Genomic DNA, 25,998 nt, shown 5'->3' on the forward strand with positions numbered 1-25,998 from the left:
AAAAAAAGCATAGATTTGAGGACTTTGCTCCCTGTTTACTCACAAAAATTATCCTAAACTGAAAGATGTTTGGTGTGCCTTTACTCCCCTCTGCTGGTAAATTCTAAGATAGCACTTAGGTTTTTTTTTTTGAAATCAAATTGATAGAAATATAAATTGTGTTTTTAAAACATTAAGAGATAATGTTGAAATCACAAAAAAATGTATTCAATATTTTTCTAAAATTCAATTCTTTCAGTGTGAAATATTAAATATTATTTTCTAGAACAAATCCTTAGTCCATATAATTTGTTTCTAGTGTCCAGCTATCTTTCCCCCCACTTATATTTAAGGCATGGTCAAGAGAATGGAGACACAAAGAATAGAAAGAGTGTATTTAGCCATTAAGACTGAATTCATTTACAAATTGAAATAGCATTACACCTTGTTTATACTGATCCATATATATTATAAAACATTTGTACATATGTATATCTTATTTTTTTCTCACAGTAATACCATGGAGTAGGTGTGCACATTCTAAAATATAGAACTTATTTTTCCTAAAAAGCAAAAAGGATCACTGTGTTCAGCCTCAGTTAAATTCTGAAATAGGCTCATTAACTTGGCACCTCCAACTGTTGCGTTTTTTGCCATTTTTTCTATAAACCCTTTTCTGTTCCTCAGGTGACCTGTAGTTTCCCTTTAGAAAATAAAGTATCTGAAATTTATTATAAATAAAGTATCTGAAAATTATTCAATGTCTCATCTCTCAGGATAATTTACATTTTAAAAGAAAATCCGAACTAAAGCCAAAGCAACCAAGCCCTAAGAGAAAATTACAGAGATTAGTGAGGGAGATCTTTTTAAATAGAAAGGTACTCAGTTATCTCTCAAATCGAAAGGTGGTGGCTTTTGAATCGAGGCTGCTTTCAAGTTCACCAGTGTCTCCCAGGAGAGGTGTCACAAGTGTTTTGTGATTCGGACTGAGCATGGATTTTGGAGCAGGCAGACCCAGCCCTGCCATTTAACAGCTTAGGATCTTGTATGATTTTTTAAACTTTTTTAAACCTCAGCTTTCTCATCTGTACACCCACTTCCTAGGGCTGCTGTGAGGGTTAATGCCTCACATGCTGTATACAATAAATGCTAGTTCCCTCTGCCTCTTCCCTTGATGGAGCTCCTCAGATGGCAGAGTAATTTAAGTTTTGCAGAAGGTTAGACAGTAACACCACTAATAATTTTAGTTATGAGATTTTATAGGTGAATAAGTTCTTTCCTATGTAATTTTTCATAGGAAGTATTTCTTAGAAATAGTTCCAAATCAGGCCCCATAGCTGCTTCACTCAGACCTCCTGTAGGTATCGAGGACTCTCTTCAGGATGTGAGATATCTACATAGCTTCATGTTTCTTTCTGACTACTCTATTCGTGGTCTGTGAAGCCACTATCTCTAGTTAACAAACACTTCTGCTTGGTGTAGTGCAGAGGAATAGAATCTGTGTAGAGTTGTTCCTGTTGCATGGTCCATGGAAGGACAGGTCATGCATTTGAGCCAGTCAATAGAAAAGACCCAGGGGATCAGCTGCCCAACATCCTTGAGAAACCATCAGCACTCCCTTAGCCATTAGCCTGGTCTCAAGTGTGTGAAGATATCTCACCAGCTGGTTCTGTTATCACCCATCTCTTGTCTCTCCTTTCAACTTCAGGGGAAATTCCAAAGCAATAACAGTTCCCCATCACATCGGGTTCCACACAGAATTCTATGAAGACAGAAGATAGTTCAATGGATTTAAGATTGCTGGCAGGGGTTAAGTGAATCCACCCCCTCTTTTAATTTTGGCCATAAAAATGCACTGAGGTAATTCATTTTTCTCATCTCCTATAAATTCTCATCAAAAGTCAACACATTAGGATTTTAATGCTTCATTTATTCTGTGGATTATAGTAATATACTTTACTGCCATGACCTTTTCAATATTCTGTAATTTGCTTGACTGAGCCTGAAGCTCTCCTTTGTTTATAGCGTTATTGATGTCCACAGGAGGAACACGGAATAAATAAACACAATAAACTCTTCAAGGGAATCTTGCAAAGTAGGGGAGGGGTGCCATGTCAATCTAGCAGGGAAATGGGGATGCTTCCTTTTCCCTTACATTAAAAGTATGTAAGTGAAATTCAGTAGAGAATGCCTTTGTTCAGAGGAGCAAGGAGAAAGGATCACATTTGAAAGACCTTGGAATAGAAGTCTATCCACACAGTAAGGCACACAGGGTAAAGACTCTAAACTTTCAGCATTTCATCTAGATGTCAGAATTCTCTGAAGGCTGAGACTTCTGACTTTGTACCAGCTACAAATACCACTAATCACAATAGTTAATATTTTTGAGATTTTTTAATGTACCAATTCTAAAATGCTAAGAATTCCACATGAGTCATGTTATTTGAGATGGATACTTTATTGATGTCCATTTTACAGATGAGGAATTTGGGGCTCAGACAAGTTAGATACCTTTCCCATAATTAAGTGGTAGAGCTGGAATCAAACCCTGGTCATCTGACTTCATTCCCTCAGTGGCCATAAAAATTTACAACTCAGATTTTGTGCTGCAAGGAATATAGCTGACTCACAGCTCCAGCTGTTAGCCCTCTGGATTTACCGGAGGCATTTGTACCATGGGCTGCTCTCAGTCAATGACTGAGGGTTACTAGTACTGGCCCATTCCTATTGGATACAAGACTCCTCCAACATGTGATTTTAAGTGAGGATCTCCCCATTAACTTGGCCAAAATGTCTTAGAACTGTGCTATAGTACAGGTTCTTTCTACTGAATCCTTCCTTCCCACCTCCCCATTAACAGGTGTCACATGACCTGTATCATAATCTACAGGTTCTTCCTGGCTGCTCTTGCTTCCTCCCATTTATCCTTCACAAGCACTTCCCCCTCAAAATCTCTTGTACATCTAATCACGTCTTGGTGTCTGCTTCTTGGAGGACCTAAACAACACACTAATCCTGCCTTAATTCTGGAGAGTGGCATAAACCTCCCTATCCTTGTCTGCTTACCTCAAAGGTCAAGCAAGAAGTGATGTTGTAGGTTGATGGACTGTCTTGTCTTTGAAAGGCCTTTGATGATTTCAAACTATTACTTTCCTATACCCACTCATTTTCCTCCTTTTAATAATAATTAATAATAATAATAATAAAACATATATGTTCTATAATTATGTCCAAATTTCTTAGCTCTGGGAGACTACAGAAACATTTGATTAAACCTTGGAGACAGTTTGAGTGCAAAGATAGGAAAGCCCACCAAGTAGCAGTCCTGAAGTCTTCTCTATGGGTTTACGTGAACAAGATGCAGAGTGCATCAGAGCTCATTTCTGAAACACCAATTACCAAATACTCTGAAATAATGAGAGAAAAAATAATTCAGCAGTCAAATACTAGGAAGTGCAACCTAACTCCCTCCTCTTAATGGTAACTCCCAGTGCACAGTGGTGTATTAAAGGCCCCTAGAGATCGCATGGCAAAGAAACTGGTTTAAACTCCCACATTTATTTGACAAGGGGTCTACTTTTTAAAACTCCACAGAACTAGGAATCTGGAGTCTGTGCACATAGCCATGTTGGTATACAGGTTTTCCTGCTTCCTCTCATGTCAAATCTAGATTCTTAATTTTTATCCTCAAGGTGTTTTTTTGCTTTGTTTACCCCACTGTGTGAGAGTGGCAGCTGAATCCCTCATTAAATTCATTCAAAAAGCACTAAATGAGAACTTTGACACTCAAAATTCTGGGCTACACTTTGTAGGAAGTAAACACGAACTTGGCTCCTGCCTTCTTAAGGGACTTAGACCTTGAGCAGGAAATGTAAGGCGTGTAAATAGATCACTCAATAGCAGCCCTAACGTAATTTCATCCCGGAAAAGAGAACATCCTGACGGGGTCGCAGACGTTTGAGAATGGAAAAACAGCGGGAACAAGAACTGGATATGCGCAGTAGTGTTTGTCAAAAAGATAACCAAGTTTTCAGCAATGCGCGAGCCCCAAGCCAGGTTCCTCTCGAGTGTTCCCTAATTCCATTTCCCACTGAATAAAGCTTCTGCAACTGCCATCTCCCGCACACTACTCTCTCATTACAGGTTTTATTTGTTTTATTTAATTATCTATGCGCTAAGATTTGAGCGTCACCATCTGTCCCCCAAATATGGAACAGTTTCCATTGCCAAAGTTCCTACCAAAGGCCCTCAGTTAAGTTACTAAAAATCAGCGTTTGTGAATCCTGACTCAAGTTGTCTCACCTCGGGATCCGTAGAAGCAGTTTCTCTGTAAGAGGGCCTTCAGCCTCCGCCAAGTTCTGAAAAGATGAGAATGAGGTGTCTATCACATTTCCCCGAATATATTGTCTTAGGCGCAGGCCAGGTGTATTACAATACTCTTTATAAAGTATTTTTCTCCAAAAATGTGGCTATAAAGGAGGAAGTGGGACTCATCTTTTTTTCACGTTTCTTAGTTTTTCCCGTCATTACCGTTCGTGGTTTCCCCTTCGCCCGCACCTCACTATACAGGCGACATCTGGCCACCCCCTGGGGTCCTGATTTTGAAAAGAGGAGCGGGCCAATCAGAATACGGAGCGCTGTTTGGCGCTGCCATTTGAGCCTGGGCTGGAATTGAAGGGAAGACATTCACGGTGGTTCCGGTTGTCGCGGGGGCGGTGGGAGAGGAGGCATGAGGAGTGCTGATTAGCTTCAGTGAGCGCACCAGGATGTGCACGCCGGGGGCTGCAGGCAGGCCGAAGGGGGAGGGAAGGAGCAGCCTGTGAAACGGGGTGACAGTGGCGACCAGCCCGGGCGGGGACCGGGACTGGAAGAGACGCTTGAGCAGCCGGCTGGTCCGGCGGCTGGGCTACGGCGGAGGCCGCGGGTACAGAGAGAACATTCAGCTGACTCTGCCAGGACAGGAGGGACGAGAAGAGTCGTCCTTACAGTTAGAGACCAGGGCAAAGTCAGGTTTGGAAAAAAGGGAGTCTTAGGAAGTGGCCGGAAGTGGTGAGAAGCTGATAACAGGCGTTGGTACAAGGGTCAGAAAGGATCAGAAAGAAGGGAAGTTTGTGTAAGTAGCTGAAAGGGTCGGGTGGCAAGAAAGGTCTGTGTAAGTAAAGGAAAGGTGAGGTGTGACTAGATAGAAAGACTAAGAAAAGACGGTGGGTGGAAGTGGATAGAACTAGGAAAAAGTCGTGGAAGTGGCTGGGGTCCGGGAGCGGAACAGTGCTAGACTTGGCCGGAAGGCAACGGAGCAGAGCGCAAACCTGAGAGTGTTCGGAAATTGGAACCCTTGGTGGCGAACGGGTTTCAGGACTCAGATTCTGCCTCGGAGAGTGGGCGACGTGCGGGGCATGTGGGATCAGAGGCTTGTGAGGTTGGCCTTGTTGCAGCAGCTTCGGACTGTCTATGGCATCAAAGTCAAAGGTGGCAGTAGGCAGTGCGATCGCAGGAAACATGAAACAGTAGCCACGGAAACAGTGGTAAGTTCTGGGGAAGGAGATTTAGGTTAAAAAAAAAAAAGAAGAAGGCACACCCCGTACCAGCACTTATTACCAGATCATGCTTAAATGCTTGTTTGTATAGATCCAAAAGCGAATGTGGTTGTGTGTCTAATTCAACTCAGATGGTCAACTGCTGAAATTTAAAGAATGACATTTTTGATTCTTTACAGATATTTTTGGTCACTGAGAGAAAGTTGCACGGTTTTTCAGCCTTAGCAGCTTGATGTTTTGAACTAGATAATTGAGGAATGGTGGGTAGCTGTCCTGGGCGTTGAAGTATGTTTATCAGTATTTCTGGCTTCTACCCACCAGACTGTAGCATCTCCCGTTTGTGACAATTTAAAAAATCTCCAGATATTGCCAATCTCTTGTATTTTGAACAAGTAGCACATGGGAAGGGAGACAAACAGTATCCCACCACCGCTGTTGTAGAGTAAGATTTGGAGAGGGGCAAGGAAGAGCAGTACATTTCCTAAAATGAATCAGTAGATGAAGAGGTGTGACAGAACACTAGAAATAGGTTTCAGATAATGCCTCCATATACACTCATTTTCAAAAAAAAAAAAAAAACTTCTTGGCTGTATCATATTTGGAGACATAAAGCTTTTTTTTTTTTAATGAGTAAATTGAGAAGCCAAAGTGGCATAATTAAAAAGCTGTTGATGATTTTTGGGTGGTCAAAGTAAGGGTATTTTGAATGAGATTTTTATATCTACTGCACCATCGATAATTTCATAAAATAAATTGAACATAACACATTTTAATTTTAAATTTACCTATCGTACTTTCTAAGTACTTAGAGATGAAAATAAAATTAAATTGCGTGACTCTTAATTTATAATTTCTGAAAGATAGTAAGTACTTGGAGAAGAAAACTATTGACAATTTATATACTTCTTATAAATTTGGAGAAATTGTTTTTGTTGTTTGCATCGTAATGACAAGATACTTGTTTATACTTAAAAGCTATAGTGGTTTCTTTGGATTGTAAAACTGGCTTTCCAAGATCTCAAATATAGTTGGTTTTGTGAGTATATGAAAGAATTTGTACATGGGTGGTTTTTTTTTTTCCACCTCTTAAGAAAAAACTGACACCTGTCTTTAGAGTCAGACCTGAGTTTGAATCCTGCTCTACCCATGTTAGAGTTGGGACCTTGGGCTGATTGTTTAATTTTTCTAAGCTTCAGTTTTCCACTCTATAAAATGATAATAATAGTATCACTTTTGGGGTTGTTTAGGGGATTTAAAAAAACATTAAGATCTGTAGATAGGACTAACACAATGCCTATCACAAGCCACTTATTCAACTAATGATAGTTGTTACCATAAGTGGTCTGCATCCTAGTTGATAGTAATGGTAGAAACCCTAATAAAATATTCTAATGAAGAACTACACAGCATTGTAGTGTTACATGAATGGTAATTGTTTGAAATTGGTGTTACAGGATTGGTAATTGTTTGAAAGCTCGATTTCTTTAGTTTTTTGGTGTTTGTTAGCAAACGATAGTACCAGCTAGTACTTTTTAAAGAAAAGTACTAGCAATGATTTTAAGATGATATTGTAAGTAATATTTCAATCATAAAATTTAAAAAGCATATTATTTTATGAGGTTAAATTATAGCAGTTACTTGTGAAGCCAAGTATTGAGTAATGAGACTGAAGGAAAAAAAAATCACCCTGAATTCTATTTATGTATGACATTTTTAGACTTATAATCAGCTTCAGCATCTGGTTTATTTTTGTATTTTGCACAGTATCAGGCAAATTCCAATTTACCCAAATAAGAGATTGCCCATGCTAACAATTTTTTTTTTAAGTAGCTCACCTTAAAATGATAATCATAACAGTAACCAATATTCTTTAAATGCTTACTCTGTGTCAGACACTGATATAAATGTTTAACATCGTTTATTCATTTAATTCTTTCTACAACTATGACTTAGGACCTATGGGAGGATACTGAGACATAGAGAATGTTAATTTGATCAAGGTCACTTAATAAGTAGAAGAGCCAGGATTTTAAAATCTGGCAGTCCTGCCTCTAGGAACTTGCTTTCTTAAGCACTGTACCACACTGTCTTTTCTATAACCATCAATTAAATGGAGCCAGATGCTTGAAAAGGACTAATAACTCTGTTGAATCATTAACAATGTCGAATGATTTCTTATTGTAAATATAAGGTTAAATAAGGTGCTCTTAAAACATAATTGCTTCTAGAGCACTCATGGAGAGCGGGTGCATCTAAGCTAAATTAACATTTATGAGATTAGATATACCCACTTATTTAATTTTTTGTAAGAGATATATACAGGCTTCAATTTATTTGTTTAAGTCCAGTGATAAACTACCACCTTTTTAATCAGTGACACATTTTTAAGAAGTTTGAATGCATGCACAAAACTAGTGGCAAGGTGTGTACAAACATGCAAGTTAACCAACATGCAAATTTATACTCATGAGATCTTCAATGTATTAAAATTTAAATGTGAGTACTACATTTGAATATGACTTAAAAGGTGGTTTTCAAAATAGTTAAATGAAATTCGAACTAAATGTTTTCAGAATCCCTACCATGGGTCCATCAGAACATAGTTTGAATAGCAATTTTCCATAGAGTGTGGAAAAGATAATCAGGTCTAAAAATACCCACTTCTGAAATAATTTTAAGAAATTCTCAATGAGTGACAGGAATTACCATTATCAATCGACTTAGCCCTTTGTTCAAATTAGTATTTATGAGGTGACTGAAGGAAGATATAAAGTCGGTATTTATAAAATCAGCATTTATAAGGCTACTGAAGGAACTGGTAGTATTTTGGAGAAAATATTAGTGTTTTGAGCCAAATAAGATTAAGATTTCCTGATTAAGCACCAACTAGATTGATTTTCCTTTATGGCATTGGAAACTGATGGAATTTATCAAGATTAAACAGTGACTTAATCTTTAGCATCTATGTAGTCCCAGTACCTAGCATAATGTCTGGTATATATAGTAGTTACTTTTTACCAAATGTACTTGAAATAATTGTTTTCATTGTCTTGATTGATAGTTTATTTCTGCTTTTTGTTTTTATTTCCTGAGGTTTTTAACTTGCTTAGTGTTTATGAAAACTTATATTATGCCTAATATTTGCGTTAGAGTAACTAAATTTGTCATTTTAGGGTAAAATATTTGGAGTACCTTTTAATGCATTGCCCCATTCCATTGTACCAGAATATGGACACGTTCCAAGGTAAGCAAAATTTGAAATGAAGAATAACTATTTCAGACTGGTGTTTGAGTGTTTAAAAATAGGTGATGGACTCACACATTTGTTTTGAACTAGCAAATGATTTAATTTCTTAAGAGTGATGTAAAAGTTTTTTAAACTTTTACACATTTTAACTTTTAATTTGTATTCATTTCCAGGATTGAATTTTAAGGTTCAGAAATGAATAAATGTTAGAAAGGCAATTATTTTTGTTTTATTCAGTTTTCAGTTCAATACCAATTCTTTTGCCACAATTTTGATTATATTCAGTAATATACTGAATTACCAATTCAGTTGTAATTTTGATATTTTTTGTTGTTTTTAGAAATGTTAGATAAAAGTATATTTGGGCTAAGGTATAGGAGTACTTGTGAATATAAATTAGATAACACCGAAGCTTTTCTCTGGCACTTACTATTTATTTATAAATAACCTTTAGACTAACTGCATCAGAAATTACTAAGGAAGTTTACATCTAATGAAAATAGTTTAAAAATGCACAAGTAGGGTTCATTCTGGCTATTCTAGTCCAATAACCTAGGTGTTTGATACATTGTCCAAAAGCATTTATTGAACACCTTGCTGCTTTAGAACCATTTTCTCTCAGCCCATAGGTCTAGATTCACAATCTTCATAAGGTTTTTTCTCACTCTTTTGCTTTTTAAATGACCTATCAAATGTTCATTTGTAATTTTCAACATTTAGAATTGCAAAGTCATATTCCCAGTAATAAGAACTACATCTTTGTTGCCTGCTTTAAAAGAAAAAAAAACTGTCAGTTAACATCTATGACATTCAGCCACTGTGTACCAGTAGAATTCTATCAGTTGCTTGCAGCTGACATCTGTTCTACTTTGTTGGTACTGGCTGTTAACTAAGCATCTAAAGCCAACGTTGTTCAAAATTGTTCGATATAAAGAAATTAAGCACATACCTTTAAATATGAGAAGGATTCTAAGGATTGGGATATATCCGGCTTCTCTGACAAGTAACGTTAGGTTGAGAAATAAAACCTTTCCTTATTTTTGAGCTAATGTAGTAGATGGTAGATATTTTAAGCTGTGTGTGCTGTGCAAGCTTACACATGGAGAGAGAATAAAGAAAAGTAGACGGCCTTAGAGCCCTGGGTCATCCTAGCATGTGGAGGTCTGGCAGAAAAAGGATCCAGAAAATGAGTTAGAGAAGAAGCAGTCAGGGAGTCAGCAGGAAAACCAGAAGAATAGTGAAAAAGTATTTTCAAGATGAGCAGGAGGTAATCAAGTACGTTAAATACTAGTAGAACAAGCAAGATGAAGACAATGAATTGATCATGGATTTGACAAGGGAGAGGCCCTTATAGCCTTGACAAGAGCTGTTTTGTTGGAGTATTGGGGATAAGAGTTAGATTGGAGAGGGTACAGTAGAAACTGGGATTTGAAGTAGAGGCAGTAAAAATGACAAATCCTGTGCTCTCAGTGGAAACAGGGAAATGGAGTAGGATTGAGTGGGCTCATTGAAGTTGTTATGGGTAAAAAGATGAGTCTTAGAGAATTTAGGAAGCCAACAACATTTCATCACAGGGATTACAGGGAATTGTGCAATCAGAGCTTCTGAAAGGAGTGTAGTGCCTGGTCTGCTGATGTACTTTGGCAGAATGATAGGATTTAGAAAGGTGTGTATCTGGCCACCTGAAAAGATTTCTCTCTTTCAGTTTTCTTGTTGATGCTTGCACATCTTTAGAAGAGCATATCCATACAGAAGGGCTTTTTAGGAAATCAGGATCTGTTATTCGTCTAAAAGCACTAAAGGTAAGCATATTCTTGAACTTTAATTTTTATTTTGTACCACATTTTGATTTAGTTTTTATGATTGAAAAACTTAGAAGCATTACATGAATTATTGACAGAAATTGAATTTGCAAATATTTTTTATGTCAGAAGAACTTTATTTTTCAAAAGAAAATGTATATCATATAATGCCTTTTGTTTTATTGAGGTATAATTCATTTAAGATGTACAACTCGATGTTTTAATTTACATAAACATCATGAAATTATCACAATCAAGCTATTTATGTCATGCTTCAAAAGAGTACTTTCACATTCATGGTACTTGTTCCTATAAATGGAAAAAAAAACTTGCAAAATTGTTTTTAGCCTTCTGAAAGGGAGATATATGTATATTAAAACAAGAATTAAGAGAAATTTATTGGAGAAAGCTCTTTAGAGTATAAGAAAGGACACTATTTGCTATGTACTCTTAAGCTCTCAAATGCTCAAGATTATTTTATTTATTTCAGAATAAACTAGACCATGGTGAAAGTGGCCTGTCTTCTGCACCTCCTTGTGATGTTGCAGGACTTCTTAAGCAGTTTTTTAGGGAACTGCCAGAGCCCATTCTTCCAGCTGGTTTGCATGAAGCACTTCTCAAAGCTCAACAGTTAGGAACAGAGGAGAAAAATAAAGCTACATTGTTGCTCTCCTGTCTTATGCCTGACCACACAATTAATATATTAAGATATTTCTTTAACTTCCTCAGGAATGTTTCTCTTAGGTAAGTGGTACTTAAAAGTCTTGAGAAATGACTAAATTTACCCTTTAGATAATGAATTTCATTTGAAATGGAAAATTTTTAAAAAATATATTTCCTTACTATAAGAAGTATACTCTATATAGTTTAAGAAACAAACGATTTGATATTTCTTCACTGTCTTAGAGTCATCATTGTGAATGCCTTAATGGCTCATCGATGCTTATAGGATTTTCATCCAATGAATAATTTCAGATTACAGTGTTTTTAAAATATTTATGTTTTGTTTTTCAAATTTGTCCCCTTTCCTTGCTGTCAGTGAGACTGCTTATTCTAGACATACTTCCTTCTAATACTTCAAATGTTCTGTGTGTGGATTTGAACATCAAATAAACATCTTCAGTTTGTATGGAAAAACAGTGTGGGCTCTGGTTTGCATAATTTTTCTGATACATATTTAAGCCTACAGAAGCTGTATATTTCTCGTTTATTATTTCAAGCCAAATCATGTAGATGGGTAGATAAAGGGGAACTGTATTTTCACTTTTGTTTGACTGGTAAAGTAAGAGGTCTTCAAAATTTAATACATTATTTTAACTCTGTATTTTTATCTTTGGCTCCATCTCATAAAATTATTTTTCATTTAAGGTCTAGTGAGAATAAGATGGATAGCAGCAATCTTGCAGTGATATTTGCACCAAACCTTCTTCAGACAAGTGAAGGACATGAAAAGATGTCTGCTAACACAGAAAAAAAACTACGATTACAGGCTGCAGTAGTACAGACTTTTATTGATTATGCATCAGATATTGGTAAGATGTACTTGCATTATGAAGCAATGAGATTTGTTTAAATAAGGGAGATCCCAGCTTCTTCCAAGTGAACTATGAAGACAACTGTTAAGAAAGTTGGTGTATACTATTTAAGCATTTCAAGGGGAATAAGAGGAAAAATCTTAATTGTGACATTTTCCTTTAGGGCATGTTCCAGATTTCGTCCTGGAGAAGATACCAGCTATGCTGGGTATTGATGGTCTCTGTGCTACTCCATCACTAGAAGGCTTTGAAGAAGGTGAATGTGAAACTCCTGGTGACTGTAAGAGAAAGCGAAGGCAAAGTGTAGGAGGTAAGTGGCAGTGACAATCTGTTTTATGGCAGTACACCAATTTTCTTTTATCTGAAATGCGTTCGAACATAAATATGCAGAAACTATGGTGTATGCCTTTTTGGTGCTTACAGCATAGTTGGAAAGACGTGACATGCATGTGAAAAGTAAAAATGACAATACAATCTAATATTGTGTCATATCTTCAGCATAAAAAAAATGTGTTCAAAGGAGAAAATTCCCAGTTTGTAATGATTGGGAACGCTTCAAATAGGAGTTCAAACTGTACCTTTTTGAAAAATGGGTAGAATGTAGGGAAACTGAGTGGAGGTTCAGAATGCTTATCTCCTAGTCCAGTGGAGAAGGATGCTATGAAAAAAAGTTTCTATAAAGAAGAAGTAATCAATGTCTGTGTCTGTAAAAAGACCAGCATGACTTGATTGAAGTATTAATCCTAAGGATTAGGATGATATATGGTGACCTCAATGTCAGGCTAAAGAATTAGAATATTAAGCTAGGTATTAAGAGAACTATTGAAGGTTTATGAGAAGAGACATAACATTATTAAAATATTTCAGAAAGTTTGAAGAATTGAGACTTGGAGGTAGGGAGAAAAATCAGAAATGTGTGCAATAATCCAGGGGTGAGATCATGATTTGAAAAGTGATATGAATTAGTTAGGAGTATGAAGTAAATGAAGGAATATTACTAAGGAAGAATAGAAAAGACCCAGAGTTCCATCATGGTGAAATCAATTATAAGACTTCTTATCTCCTTGTCGATCAAGAAAGCTGTCTATAGGTCCTCTGATTATCTTAGGAAATTTCTTATCTTTTGAATTCAGAACCAATTGTTATTAATTATACCATTTCTTTTTTGATCTATTGGCTTATATGATACTGCCTTCTGTATCTTCTTTGCTTCCTTTGTAGATTTCTCTTAATGCCTTCTTTGTTAGTTTCCTAGGGCTACTGTCACAAAGCACCAGAAACTAGGTGGCTTAAAACAAAACTTGAGTACAGCTGCAAAGATTAATTACCAATAAAATCACATTTATAAGTACTGGGAGTTAAGACTTAAACGTATATTTTTGGAGGACACAGTTCAACCCATTAAACTTCCTACTCCAAAAGTAGATATTCTCGGACACAGATTATCTTTATTACCCTCTTTCCCTTTATGATTTCATTTACTCACTTTCATTAATCTCATCTCAATAAATCTGCCCTGCTTATTGCTGTCAATGAACATTGTCTCTATCGATTTTCCTATTTAGAAAAAAAGTTCACCTTGCTGCTAGTGTTCATTTAACATCACATATAGGAATGCTACATTTTCTAGAATTCGACATTTTCAGTGATTGAGAATTATTATATTTTGTAAATGGAATTATCACTACTAAAACCAGAATGTTAAATAGAATGATGTCATTTGTTTCCAAAGACTATATACTAGAGTGATGCGAAAATAGTAAAAGCAACATGTTTTGTGGCAGACTTTGGGGAGGGTAAAGTTAGGACTAATCTGCAAGTTTTGTTGGGATAAATGCTACAGTTGCAAGCACTGCTAGCAAGTATACTTGGGGCAAACGAGAAATGGGGTGTTTCTCACTGTTATCTCACAAATGTCATTTCCACTTTAGTAAAGGCCTACTAGGCAGGCACCTTCACATCTTGCTTTTCCTTCACCTTTTAAGATCAGCATTTCAAAATGATGTTTACCCTCTTTAAACTGTTTCAGCTTGAATTCCTTTTGCTATTAAAGGCACATTCTCTCATCCCTCAGACCTTAAACAATAGGTGCCTACATCTTTACCATCTATATTCACACAATTTCCAAGTTCCATAGATTCTATCCAGTGTTTACTGCATCTTTACTTGGTCTTTGTGCCTCATCTTTGAATCTGCCCTGCTTATTGCTGTCAAATCTGACATTCTTGATGCATAACTCTAAATCATGTATCTCAACCATATAACCTTCAGAAGTTTTCATTGATAATAGTGATACTTATAGCCAGACATTAATTGGTTTTTCACAGGGTTGCTTTAGCATGCCTTTGTACTGTTTCTTGTTTCTCCTTTATGCAATCTATAATTTAGTCAAACTATTTTTTATGGTTTTCTAGATACTTTGTTCTTTTGCTTATACCGTTTATTGATAAAATGTTCTTACTTCCACCTACTGCTTTTGTTGAAAGTATATCCAGTTGTCAAAATTCAGCCCAACGTGCCTTGTCAAACAAGCTTCCCCCTTCCCTTTTTTTAGTGGGAAAATAATCTCTTTTCTTTTCCTACATTATATAATGTTCTAGACTCTAGTTTTCATATGGTTTTATATTTATTTCTTGTGCATGATTCTCTTATTTAATGCTCTTTGGAGATAGAGACCATGTTTTATATATTATTGTATCCAACACAGTGCTTTTTGTATTGAATAGGCATAAACTACTGAATGAATCCATAAGTCAAGTTACCAGTATTTGGCTTAAACCCAGAGGTACTTTATTCATTCAAACAAATTATGATAGGTGTTTAGGAACTCTAGACCATCAGTGTTTACTTTTTATGTTATAGCTAGCCTTCTATTTTTTTTTGCATTTGACTTTGAAATACCACAAATATCCATGTGATCCAATTGCAGTTACTTTGAAGAATCTTGGGACTTCTTTTTAAATTGTGGAAAAATACATATAATGTGAAATTTACCATCTTAACCATTTTTAAGTGTATACTTCTGTAGTGTTCAGTACATTCGTGCTGTGCAGTCAATCTCCAGAACTTTTGGTATTTGTTAAGTGAGTTAGTTACTCTAGCTTAATTTTATGCTGGGTATGACAGTTCTCAATAATTGTATTGTCCCAGATTCCACACAAATTCCATGAGCAAACTTGTAAAATAAGCAAGAGGGATTTGGTCTATCATAATTTTCTTGTTCTTGCCTGTGTATGTGAGTGTGTGCGCACGCTTCTCTCTATTGTCACTGTGTTAACAAGTGTCTTTCATGGATAGAGATGCACTGCTGAGCTGATATAATATGATGCTGTTCTTTGCATGGAATTTCCTGAAATGTAATAAGCTCACAAGACTATTTAAGGGATTGAGACATAATTTTTCCCTTTCTTTAAAGATGATCTGTACTTTGGCACATAATGCAGTCAGGATGGTTTCAGATTATAGAGGGAATAGTTTGTCTTTCTATTCTCCCGATTTTGCTGTGTTGTTTTAATTGTGCGTTATGTGCTGAAGCTGAGTCTGTTGCTTGGTTGTTTCTTCTCTCTTCTGCTCAGCTCTCATTGCTCTTTTTTCTTTTTTTCTATTTCTCCTCTTCCATTATAAGCTCATTTTTCTGTCCAGGTGCCATGAAGGGCTTGATTAGCCATTGCCTGCCAGTTAGAGCATTGCCTTAAGTGACTAAAATGTATAATCTGATACAAACTTAGATGTTCAAAGACCACAAATATCAATATGAATTATTAGTGAAAGAGAGGTAAATGTTAAGTTATAACTGATTATATGATTATATATGCCTTGCATTTCAGATTTTGTTAGTGGAGCACTAAATAAACTTAAATACAGCAGAACACCCTCTATTACACCTCAACAGGAAAAAAATGGTAAGTATTATTTGTATTTATTTAAATGAAAATTTCTGACTTATTTTGATTTAATCAAATCTAATATTATTTTCAATGGAGATTTTGTACTGTGTTGTGACATTGCTAATACTTTGGATAATGAACCCAAAATTGTAGGTAAGAATTTCTTTTAGATTTAATTTCTTTACTCTTCTAAATCATGCTTTTCTGTTGCTTATAAGTTGGATGCTATTGAATATATGAAAGTAATTCAATCACATTTTTGTTTTAGAACCAGAAGTTTATTAATGTATATTCCAATTTTTTATCTTGGTTTAATGCTCTTTGGAGATAGAGACCATGTCTTCACTATTGGAGAATTAACATGCACGTTATACACTATTAGGCGTTTACCGTACATTTTGATATTTACCAAACATACTGTAGTCATGCATCAGTTAATCTAAGTATTTTTAAGCACTGGGTAAGTCTGTTTGCCAACAATTCGTTGATCTGATCAAACATTTAAAAAAGGAAGAACACGAGAAAGGATAACAAGCCTGACCAAGTCATAACCTCCAGCCACTACTACTGCTCATATTTCTAAAGGGAAATCTTGGCATGAGATAAACCATAGACTAGGACTTTCTTAGTCAACTCTGGGTCACAAGGTCAAATCACTCTGAGCAATCTCTCTGAGCAAATCATACCTTCAATTCTTGATCAAGAACAAAAGTCCAGAAAGAGCTCAAATTCCAGCACTGTCATCTCCAGAGAATCTATATCAAATGCCTAGCCTCAACAAAAGCCCTCAGAGTATTGTTTCAAATTCCAACCCAAATTTTCAATAAATATTTCAGATACAGGAAAAAAATATAGTAAATGAGATCATTTAAGAGGAGGAAAAAGTTTAAGAAGATCAGCTATGGAAGAATGGAACATTTAAGAGGTGTCAGAGAAAGATAATCCAGAAAATGAGACAGAACAAATGGCTAAAGAGGCAGGGAAGCAATAAAAGCACAGCATTACCACCTCGCCTCCTCCAAAAAAGAAAGAAAGAAAAAAATATCAGGGAGGAAAAGATTCTAAATAATACAAGCCCCCCGCCAAAATGTGTGTGTGTATGTGTGTCTACACACATACTCACGCACATTGGATTTAGCTATTGGGAAATTATGACTTCAACAGAAAGACTTTCATGTAAAAATATGCCCCTAATTTTCAGTCACAATAAAACACAAAAGTCTTTTAAATATGTTCATTTACCTGATTAATTACTCAAAATAGTTATTTAAATTTAAGTTCAGTTATAGCTCACTTACGTGTTATTGAGAAATCCTACACCCTCAAATGAAATAGACACAAACCAGGGAATACTGAAAAGCTCAATGAAGAGCCAAAGACAGGCTCATGGCTGAAATTATTCAGTCTAGTAACAAATATAATCATTTGTTTTGTTTTCCAGATTGAATAAATTAAATGGTTAATACTCAATTATAATGAAAAGCAAAAATAACATTTAGATTAGTTTTTGTTTCAACTCCTTGATTATGATTTTCTCCCTTATGTTAATATTCTTTAATGTGAATTATATGCATGTTAATCTATTTGGTTTAAGTTATTACTATTAAGAATCTCGCCTCTTTGCAGTTTGCCTATTTTTACTTTATGGAATTGCATAGTGTTAATTTAGTTATATAATATTTGATAATCTAATCCTATCCCCTCATTCTTTTATAGCTCTAAGTAATATCTTTATAAGAATAAATTAATAAAGCTTTTGTATTTATCAACTGTTTGTTTGTTTTTTTTCCAGCCCAGCTATCCGAATCACCAATGATTCTTACACCAAATGCTAAGCGTAAACTGCCAGTAGATTCTTCTCAGGGTTTCTCAAGTAAGAAAAGGAAGTCCATCAAGCACAATTTTAACTTTGAGTTATTGCCAAGTAATCTCTTCAGCAGCAGTTCTACACCAGTATCAGGTAGCAAATATAATGTATATAATTGGTCTGTAAACATTAACACGAGTGCCTGTTCTGGGCAAAAGGCTGTTTCCAATTAATACCACCCTTTAGGAGCCAGAGCTTTAGTCTCTATCTTTTATCAAGTCTGAATTTTTATGAAGTTCTCTAATTTTTAAAATGGACACTGCTCAGTATAATTAGTGTGTATGTGATTTATGGCTATGCCCATTGAAAGTTTTGATAAATAACTTGGCGTGAGAGTTTGGGCTTCTGTGGATAGCACTGGTGTTCAGGTTTTGTGTGACTGGACATCCTGAATACTGCTTTAGTTCTGGATCTATAGCTATGCTTTCTTCTGTTGAGTTGAGGTTGCCAGAAGTTTGATTATCTCTGAATCCAGAGTGAGGTTGTTACTATTGGAGTAATTCTTGTGGGTTGCATTTTTGGGGGCGGGAGATATTTTTAATGTTTTATCCTCAATTAGCTTTTATAAACGCTTTAAAAACTTCGTTTGCATTGTTTCTCGTAGTATGATTTCCAGATCCCTTACTGGCCCAGCCATTTTCTTTCAAATGAACTACAAGTTCCTAATTGTGGCCAACCAGAGCCTCCAGAGGATAATATAATCATGTCACTTTGAATACCACATTTTTGTTAGTGTGGTTTTAGGCCGAGTTGGCTTCTTTAGCATGTGTAGAATACAAGTTGGCTCATGTTAACCTTATGGTCAACCCAAAATGAAATGAAACCCTAATTAACCCCAGTGTCATCTACCTCATATTTGTCTCATATTTACTCAAAATGTGAGTCATCTGTGATTCTTCTAGATTTTTATTGGTTTCAGACAATATTAAGAGTTCCATTTTGAATTCATTAGCTGGGTTATGAGATCTTCTCAAAAGCTTCTTTTGTTATCCAAAAGGATTATATTTTCTTTGTTCGTTTCATTAAAAAATCGAACAGAATAGCAACTTGTTCTCTGCGGTCCTTTACAGGTTCTCTATCATTCATTAAAGTGTCAATGATAAGAACTCTGAGGCTCTGTCTATAGCTTTTTTAGTATTCAGAGTTTGGAGACTTAAACTCCTTTAAAGTAACTTCATGTTTTTTTTTAATATTTAAAGGCTTTTCCACTTTGAAGGACTTTTTCCAAATAGCACATATGAATTGTAGTTCTTCCTGCCTTTGCTTGTTAGCATTATAGCATCTTCCCCAAGAAATGGACCTGCTGATTCCTCCTCTCCAAGCTCCCCACAGATAGGCTAAACATTCTTGTGTTGTAACATTCGTATGTGCCAGCTTAATCAGTGAAGTTTTTTAAATAAAAAGATTAACAAGTTCAACAACAGTTAATTCTATTATTTTAACTCACCATTTTTCTTTGATCCTACTTTCTCAGGCACAGTTCAGTAAATTTCACCTGCAAAATGCTTTTTTTAATGTATAAAGGCAACAATATTAATTTAAAATAGAATACCTATTTATAATTTATATATGTGTAATAACTGCATTCCATGTATTCTAGCTCTGCCTCCTTGTGATCACTGGCACATTTTCAAGATTACTAGACTATAGCCCTAGAATAAAACTACCTATGTCTCATTGGATATATTATATTTGCCTCCAAAGTTTTCTTTAGCCAAATGTACCCTAAAGTCACTGTAATGGTTGTATTATTTTCTGTTTTAATAAGTAAGAAAACATAGATGTCTCTGGGTACCTGTGTGAATTCTTTATCAGTACCAGTAATGAGTTGAGAGTGTTCATGTTTTCAGAATCTTGGCATGATCCAAGTATAAGTCAAATGTATATAGAGCTTTTCTTCATGATACAGTGTTAAATAACTTAATCAAAATGAGCTGTTGTAACCACCAGTTGTTAGCATGGAACATGGCAGCAGCCAAGTGGTTAGACATGTGTTATAGATGATTTGTTTGCCAAAAATGTCGGACAAATTATAATCCGGAGTCAGGTGGACAACAGTTGACTAGCATGTGCATACTGGATACTCAGACTCTAAATTGTTTCTCAATAGTTTATTTTTGATAATAGCACTAATTAATATTATGTATCAGATACTCTGCTGGATATTTTATACACATTACAAAAATATTTATATTCAACCACAGAAGTCCAATTTCAGAGCTTAAAGCAATTTAGTATGTGGTGAGACAAACTCAAATCTATCTGTCCTGGAAGCTTTCCCTTTCTTCCATCTGCCACAGTGCCTACCCCTCCTTTGTATTACTAAACAAATTTAAAGCAAAACTCCAATGTGAAAGCAATGGTTAATTTAACCTTTAATTGGCTCCTATAAAGTAGAAAATTGATACTTATTTTCTCTTTGAGTTGGGTTATTTGGCCCCTGAAACTTTTAACCAGAAATTATGTGATTCTGTTATGGTTTAGGAGTAGAAATTAAGACTTTAAGTCTAATTGCTATTAATAGTTTATATTTTGAAAAAGAATAAGTATGTGTGGTATATTACATGTGGTTATTTTTATAGTTCACATTGATACAAGCCCAGATGGGTCATCTCAGAGATCACTCTCTCCTGTAGCCATCAGTGGAAATCATTTGATCAGTACAGATATGCCAAGGCGAAGTAAAAGAATTGCAAGCAAAAAAGTTTGCAGGTAATTTATCCAGGACATTTTGTTTTTATTGGGCATTTGGTATATATAGTTAATAAAATATTTTGTCTTTATATCAGGAATCATAATTTTTAAAAAGTCCCTCTGCCTTTATAATCTTATTCATCAAGTACCCCTTATATATCTTCCAGAGGAAAATTCCCGATTTGAGTCCAGTTTGCTTGCTTAAAATCCTGCTTCATGTTGATGAGTGTAATTTTTGAATTTCTGATTAAGTTTAAAAGCTAGTCTACCCTAATGATTCCAGTTTGTAAGTGACTAAATAACTTGTGATGGACAGGAGAGATCATTTTATATGCCAATACAGTGTGTTCACAGATGGTATCATAAAGCTTAACTAAAAATTATTCTGTTCAGTTACTAGCAATACGATTTGCCCTGGACATTCTTTCAAATTTCATTTTTCAAGAATTTCTCGAGGTTTACGCTACAAACCAACATTTGTAATTCTGCTCTTTTAAGGGTGGAATCAGGAAAAGCAGGCTGCTTTTCTCCTAAAATCGGTCGTAAAGAAAAGGTTCGAAGATCTCTTCGTTTGAAATTTAGTCTGGGGAAAAGTAGCAAAGATGTAGTAAGTATCTTTCACCATTTTATTGATGTTGATATTAGCATAAAGCTAGACGATGCTAAAAGACCCTCTCAACCCTGCCTCCCCTCCAGCTACTGTCCCATTCTCTTTATGCAAAACTCTTACGCTTAAATACCTCCAGTTTCTCCTTTTCTACTCTGTTTAAATTGATTCCATTGAGGCCTTCATACCCAGTACTCACTGCAGCTGCTCTCTTCAAGGTCACCCATGACTAAATTCATTGTTCAAGCCAATGGACAAATATCAGTCCTTGTTTGACTTGACTTCCTAACAGCAGTTGACACGGCTGATCACTCGCTCTTCGTTGGTATACTTTCTTTGCTTCAAGGACACTGTACTCATGATTTTCTTCCTTTGCTGGCTACCCCTCCAATTTCTTTGTATTGGAATGCCCAAAGCTTCACCCTTGGACTTCTCTTTTCTCTCTCTACTCACTCAAGGTGATCATCAGCTTTAAACATCATATATTTACTTGAGACTTCCAAATTTATATCTCCAGCCTAGAATGTGTTCCTGAACAACTAGCCATTTCTTAACATCTGCCTACTTACCTCCCTGTGTGGATGTTGATCCAACAGATGTCTCGAGTGTAACCTGTCCCAAATAGAGTTCCAAGATGCATTTTTTCACCGCCACTATTTCTCTGCTCCTCCCCCTCTCCCTCAACCACACTTCTACCTGTGGTCTTCACCATCTCTATGTGGCACCTCATTCTTCCAATCACTTAAGCCAAAAGCCATGTAGACATTCTTGACTCTTCACTTTCTCTCACATGCCCTGCCTAAACCATTAGGAAATCCTGTCTAACTTCTGCTTTCAGAGCATATACAGACTAACCACTTCTTACCAGTACTACATTCCTAACCTTCTCTAAGTCCTGTCACCTTAAACATGGATTACTGTAATAAACTTCTACTAGTAGGTCTACCTGCTTCTACCTTGCTGTAGAACTATATCCAAAATTATCCTTTTAAACCTCAAGCTAAGTTATGTCACCTTTTTGCTCAGAACCCTCCAGGGACTCCTCATTTCACACAGAAATAAAAGCCAGAGTCCTTAGATTGACTGCAACCTTCCCCATGACCTATTTCCAGCCTCCTTCTCTGAGCCCTCCTCTTGCCACTGCCCCTTGCACACTCAGCTTCATCCACTCTTGCCTCCTTGCTGTTGGTCAAATATGCCAGATCTGGCTTCAGCCTTAGAGCCTGCACTGGCATTTTCCTCTCTCTGAAATGTTCTTCCTCCTTATACCTTTATGACTCTCACATTCATTTTTCTTTATTCAGAAATTATCTGACGATCACGCTATTTAAAATTACACCCCCCTTTTTTAACACTCCGTATTCTTCTTACCTAGCTTTACTTTTCAACATAGCACTTTCATCTTATGTATTATATATTATACAATATAATTGACTGTATATTTTGTTTTGGTCTAAATCTTACCATCTAGAATATAAATTCCATGAGGGTGAGATTTTGGTCTTGAGGTTTGTTTTTCTTTTTCCTTTCACTATTTTAAACAGGCCCTGCCTGGCACAGAGTCATCATTATAAGAATTATTTTTTTTAATGAATACATGAAGCTGTTTTTATTTTAGATCATAAAAATATCAACTAATAGCCAAGTCACATGTTTATAATTTTCATCAGCATGCATACAAGTATATTTGTGTTTGCTATAAAAATGTTTCTCAATGATATGTTCTTTTTTAATTATAGAGGATTTTGATAATTACAAAAAGTTTACTTAGTCTTAATGTTTTGGAAATTCACTGATTTATTTCTTAACCAAGTCTTTTTCAACTTTTCTGTACAGAATGGGTGTTCTGGTATCAATAGATGTGAAAATGTTGGTCGACGACTTGCAAATCAACAAAGTTTAAAAAATAGGGTTGGATCTGTAAAAACAGGTCTGCTTTTTAGCCCAGATATTGATGAAAGATTAACAAAGAAAGGTAAAGATACATTTACATGGTAATGTTAAGATTTAACTTAAAAAACTGACTTGCTTTAAAATTTTTTCCAGCTTTACTGAGATATGATTGACACATAACCTTTAGTTGCTTTTTTAATGATAAAATGTTAATTTACTGTGTTAGAAATTTAAAATTCATGTTTGAATGATGAAAATATTTAAATTGGCAGTGTATTTTTCTGTGAACAATTGGAGGATACTTATAAATATGAAAATGTTCAACATTTAAATTTTATAATATGAATATTTAATTTTTTAAATTAAATTTAAATTTTTAGGAATTTAAAATTTTTTAATTTACTTTTTAGGAATTAAATGCTTAGTATTTTTATTTACCATGAGTTTGGATAATATTTCAAAACTAGGACAAAATTTAAGTGATTAAAAACCCTGAACTGCTTTATTTTAGGTTCCAGAAAGATTAGTAAATCCGAAGAAAACTTATTAACTCCAGAGCGACTAGATGGAACGAGTTACCGGATGTTATGGACAAGACCTAGTAATTCAGGTTTTCGAGAAATAGATGCAAATGAAGCATCTCCAATAGAGGGAAATCTTGAGGTGAACAACCATTCTTTGGAGCCTGATATTACAGAGGAAAAGTCATCTATTAATTCATATGAACTCTCCCCTTCTAATGTCCACAATAAGCATAATAACATAAGTGGAAGATCTCTTAGTGGGGATGAAAATAACTTGAGCACAGAGACTTTAGTGAAAATTCAGAAAGCATTTTCTGAATCTGGAAGTAATCTTCATGCATTGATAAATCACAGGCAGTCATCAATAACTAATGTGGGGAAAGTAACATTACATGAAACACCTAGAGCATATAGCCCAGAGAAAAATCTATTAGAAACTAATGATTCGACTGTGATAGGTTCAAATGAACATCACACTAGTAAAGGTGAAAATAGTTTTTCAGAAAGAGACTTGTCACCATATCAAACTCAAAAATTGGATAGAGAAGCAACTATAAAATGTTACTTAACTCAGATGAAAGTGGAACAGGAACATGAAAAAAGCATTCATTCAGATATATTAAACGATTATTTAAGCAAGCAAGAATTGCCCGGTGATGATCAAATAAAAAAACAGACCCCAAGAGATAAACTAAATACTAAGTTAAAGGAGGAGAATATGATTGAAGAGAACCTACTAAAATGCACAGCTTCTAAAGAGGATGCGGCTAACACCTCTTCCTCAGAGCCTAGTACATGTAATATAACCAACTCATCAAAACCTAGACCCGTGAGAATGGTTAAACAGCAGTCACTGGTGGAAACGTGTGATAAGACGGTTTCTGAAAGATTACAAGTAACAGAGCACGGAAAGGTTTCAGACCACATACAGTGGTTTAATAAACTTTCTTTAAATGAACCAAACAGGACAAAAGTTAAGTCACCGCTTAAGTTTCAGCGTACGCCTGTCCATCAGTCTGTCAGAAGAATTAATTCTTTGTTGGAGTATAACAGACAACCTATAAGGCATAAATTGGCACAGCTTGGTGATACTGCTTCTCCTCTGGTTAAATCAGTGAGCTGTGACAGTGCTCTTTCCTCTTGTACAGAAAGTACATCAAAAGATTCCTCAATTTCATGTGCCCAGTCAGGTCCTGAAAAACAGAAATCTACATCATGCGAAGAGTCAAATGTTGATGCAATTTCAAAATCAAGCAAGGAATTAATTGCTAACTCTTTCTCTCAGATGAAGAGGCATCCAGACTCTCTGAATGCTTCTCTTAGGTCTCCCAGAGTTGATAAACAGAAAGTAATATCGGATGACCAAATTAAGGTTCCCTTGGATGATCTGACAAATCATGCTGTATTAAAATCTGTTATAAATAATAATACAGGCTTTTCTCCTGGGATAAATAACAGGGTCCTTAGGAAACCGTCAGAAAGAGAAAGGGCCTGGTATAAAGGTTCTCCCAAAAATCCTATTGGAAAAGCTCAACTACTACCAACAAGTAAACCTGTAGACTTATAATTGGTAAATGTTATACTTGTCATTGATGTAAATAAAATTAGCAATTGGCGATGTGACTTGCTACATGTTAATCTGTAGCTCAGGATGGTGGTTACATGATTTTACTGCACACGCAAATGGATTCTTACATATAAATGACTACTTTGTTTTTCTTAATTATGGCAATATTTTAAACTTTTATTATGATCTCTTAAAGCAGAGATTATACTTTAAAAGAAATTTTTGAAAATTGCATGAATTTTATTTCTTAAGTGTGACAGGAAGAGTGAAACAAGTTGTGTCTGTTTCCTGTCATTTTTCCTCCTAAGTCAGATAAGTTTCTTACGAGCAATTTCTAATATGTAAAGGCTTCGAAGAGATAAGCCCTGCAAATCTTATTTCTTTAATTAATGTTTATTATCTTTACCAAAATCCCTAGGAATTAACTTGTTTCAATAGCGTCCTCGTCCTTTATTCCTATTTAGGACAAAGTAATTAGGTTTCTATTGCCTACTGATGTGTAGACTGTTCATTTGAATTAAGAATAATGGCTAATGACTTAAGTGCGTTCATATAGTATGATGCTTCAGGAGTAATTGATGACTTTTAAGCCATAATATATTTTTAAAGTAATTTGCACAAATACATTTGTGTCCTTTTTTGTCCAATATAGAATTTAAGATGGAGGAATAATTAAGCTTGAATAATTTAACCAAGGTGATTTCTTACATGCAGATGCTGATTTTAGAATTTGAAATAGTCACTGCAGCTCCACATTTACTTTGGATTCTTATAAAAGCCTGTGATGGTTTTGTCTTGTATGTAAATGTTATTTATTTAGCATAGACATTAAAGATAACTTTCTGAAAAATGACTTGCC

The 25,998-nt window shown here is 35.4% G+C and overlaps 1 protein-coding gene and 1 long non-coding RNA gene across 2 annotated transcripts; one reads left to right on the forward strand and one right to left on the reverse strand.

Moving 5' to 3' along the window:
* Positions 1 to 359: 359 nt before the first annotated feature.
* LOC120587223 (uncharacterized) lies at positions 360 to 4,616 on the reverse strand. Its single transcript, XR_005648895.1, has 2 exons — positions 3,293 to 4,616; positions 360 to 1,741 (listed from the first exon to the last, which is right to left on the reverse strand). It is a non-coding gene; the product is annotated as an uncharacterized LOC120587223 (long non-coding RNA).
* Positions 4,617 to 4,679: 63 nt separating this feature from the next.
* Positions 4,680 to 25,751, forward strand: ARHGAP11A (Rho GTPase activating protein 11A). The gene is made up of 12 exons (XM_039843979.1): positions 4,680 to 5,504; positions 8,690 to 8,760; positions 10,469 to 10,565; positions 11,056 to 11,309; positions 11,934 to 12,097; positions 12,264 to 12,410; positions 15,928 to 16,002; positions 17,780 to 17,947; positions 20,437 to 20,566; positions 21,047 to 21,155; positions 22,992 to 23,130; positions 23,560 to 25,751. Exons 1-12 carry the CDS (start codon positions 5,376 to 5,378, stop codon positions 25,137 to 25,139), a joined length of 3,063 nt encoding a protein of 1,020 aa, XP_039699913.1. The 5' UTR covers positions 4,680 to 5,375; the 3' UTR covers positions 25,140 to 25,751.
* The last annotated feature ends 247 nt before the right edge of the window (positions 25,752 to 25,998 follow it).

This window comes from Pteropus medius, unplaced genomic scaffold, assembly GCF_902729225.1.
Source record: "Pteropus medius unplaced genomic scaffold, Ma_sr-lr_union100, whole genome shotgun sequence".
Taxonomy (NCBI): Eukaryota; Metazoa; Chordata; class Mammalia; order Chiroptera; family Pteropodidae; genus Pteropus; species Pteropus medius.

Excerpts from the sequence above, each read along its gene's own strand:
- ARHGAP11A (XM_039843979.1), top strand. The coding sequence starts at position 5,376 with ATGTGGGATCAGAGGCTTGTGAGGTTGGCCTTGTTGCAGCAGCTTCGG. Across the intron at positions 12,098-12,263 it reads TGATTATGCATCAGATATTG|GGCATGTTCCAGATTTCGTC; the intron begins GTAAGATGTACT and ends ATTTTCCTTTAG. Across the intron at positions 23,131-23,559 it reads TGAAAGATTAACAAAGAAAG|GTTCCAGAAAGATTAGTAAA; the intron begins GTAAAGATACAT and ends GCTTTATTTTAG.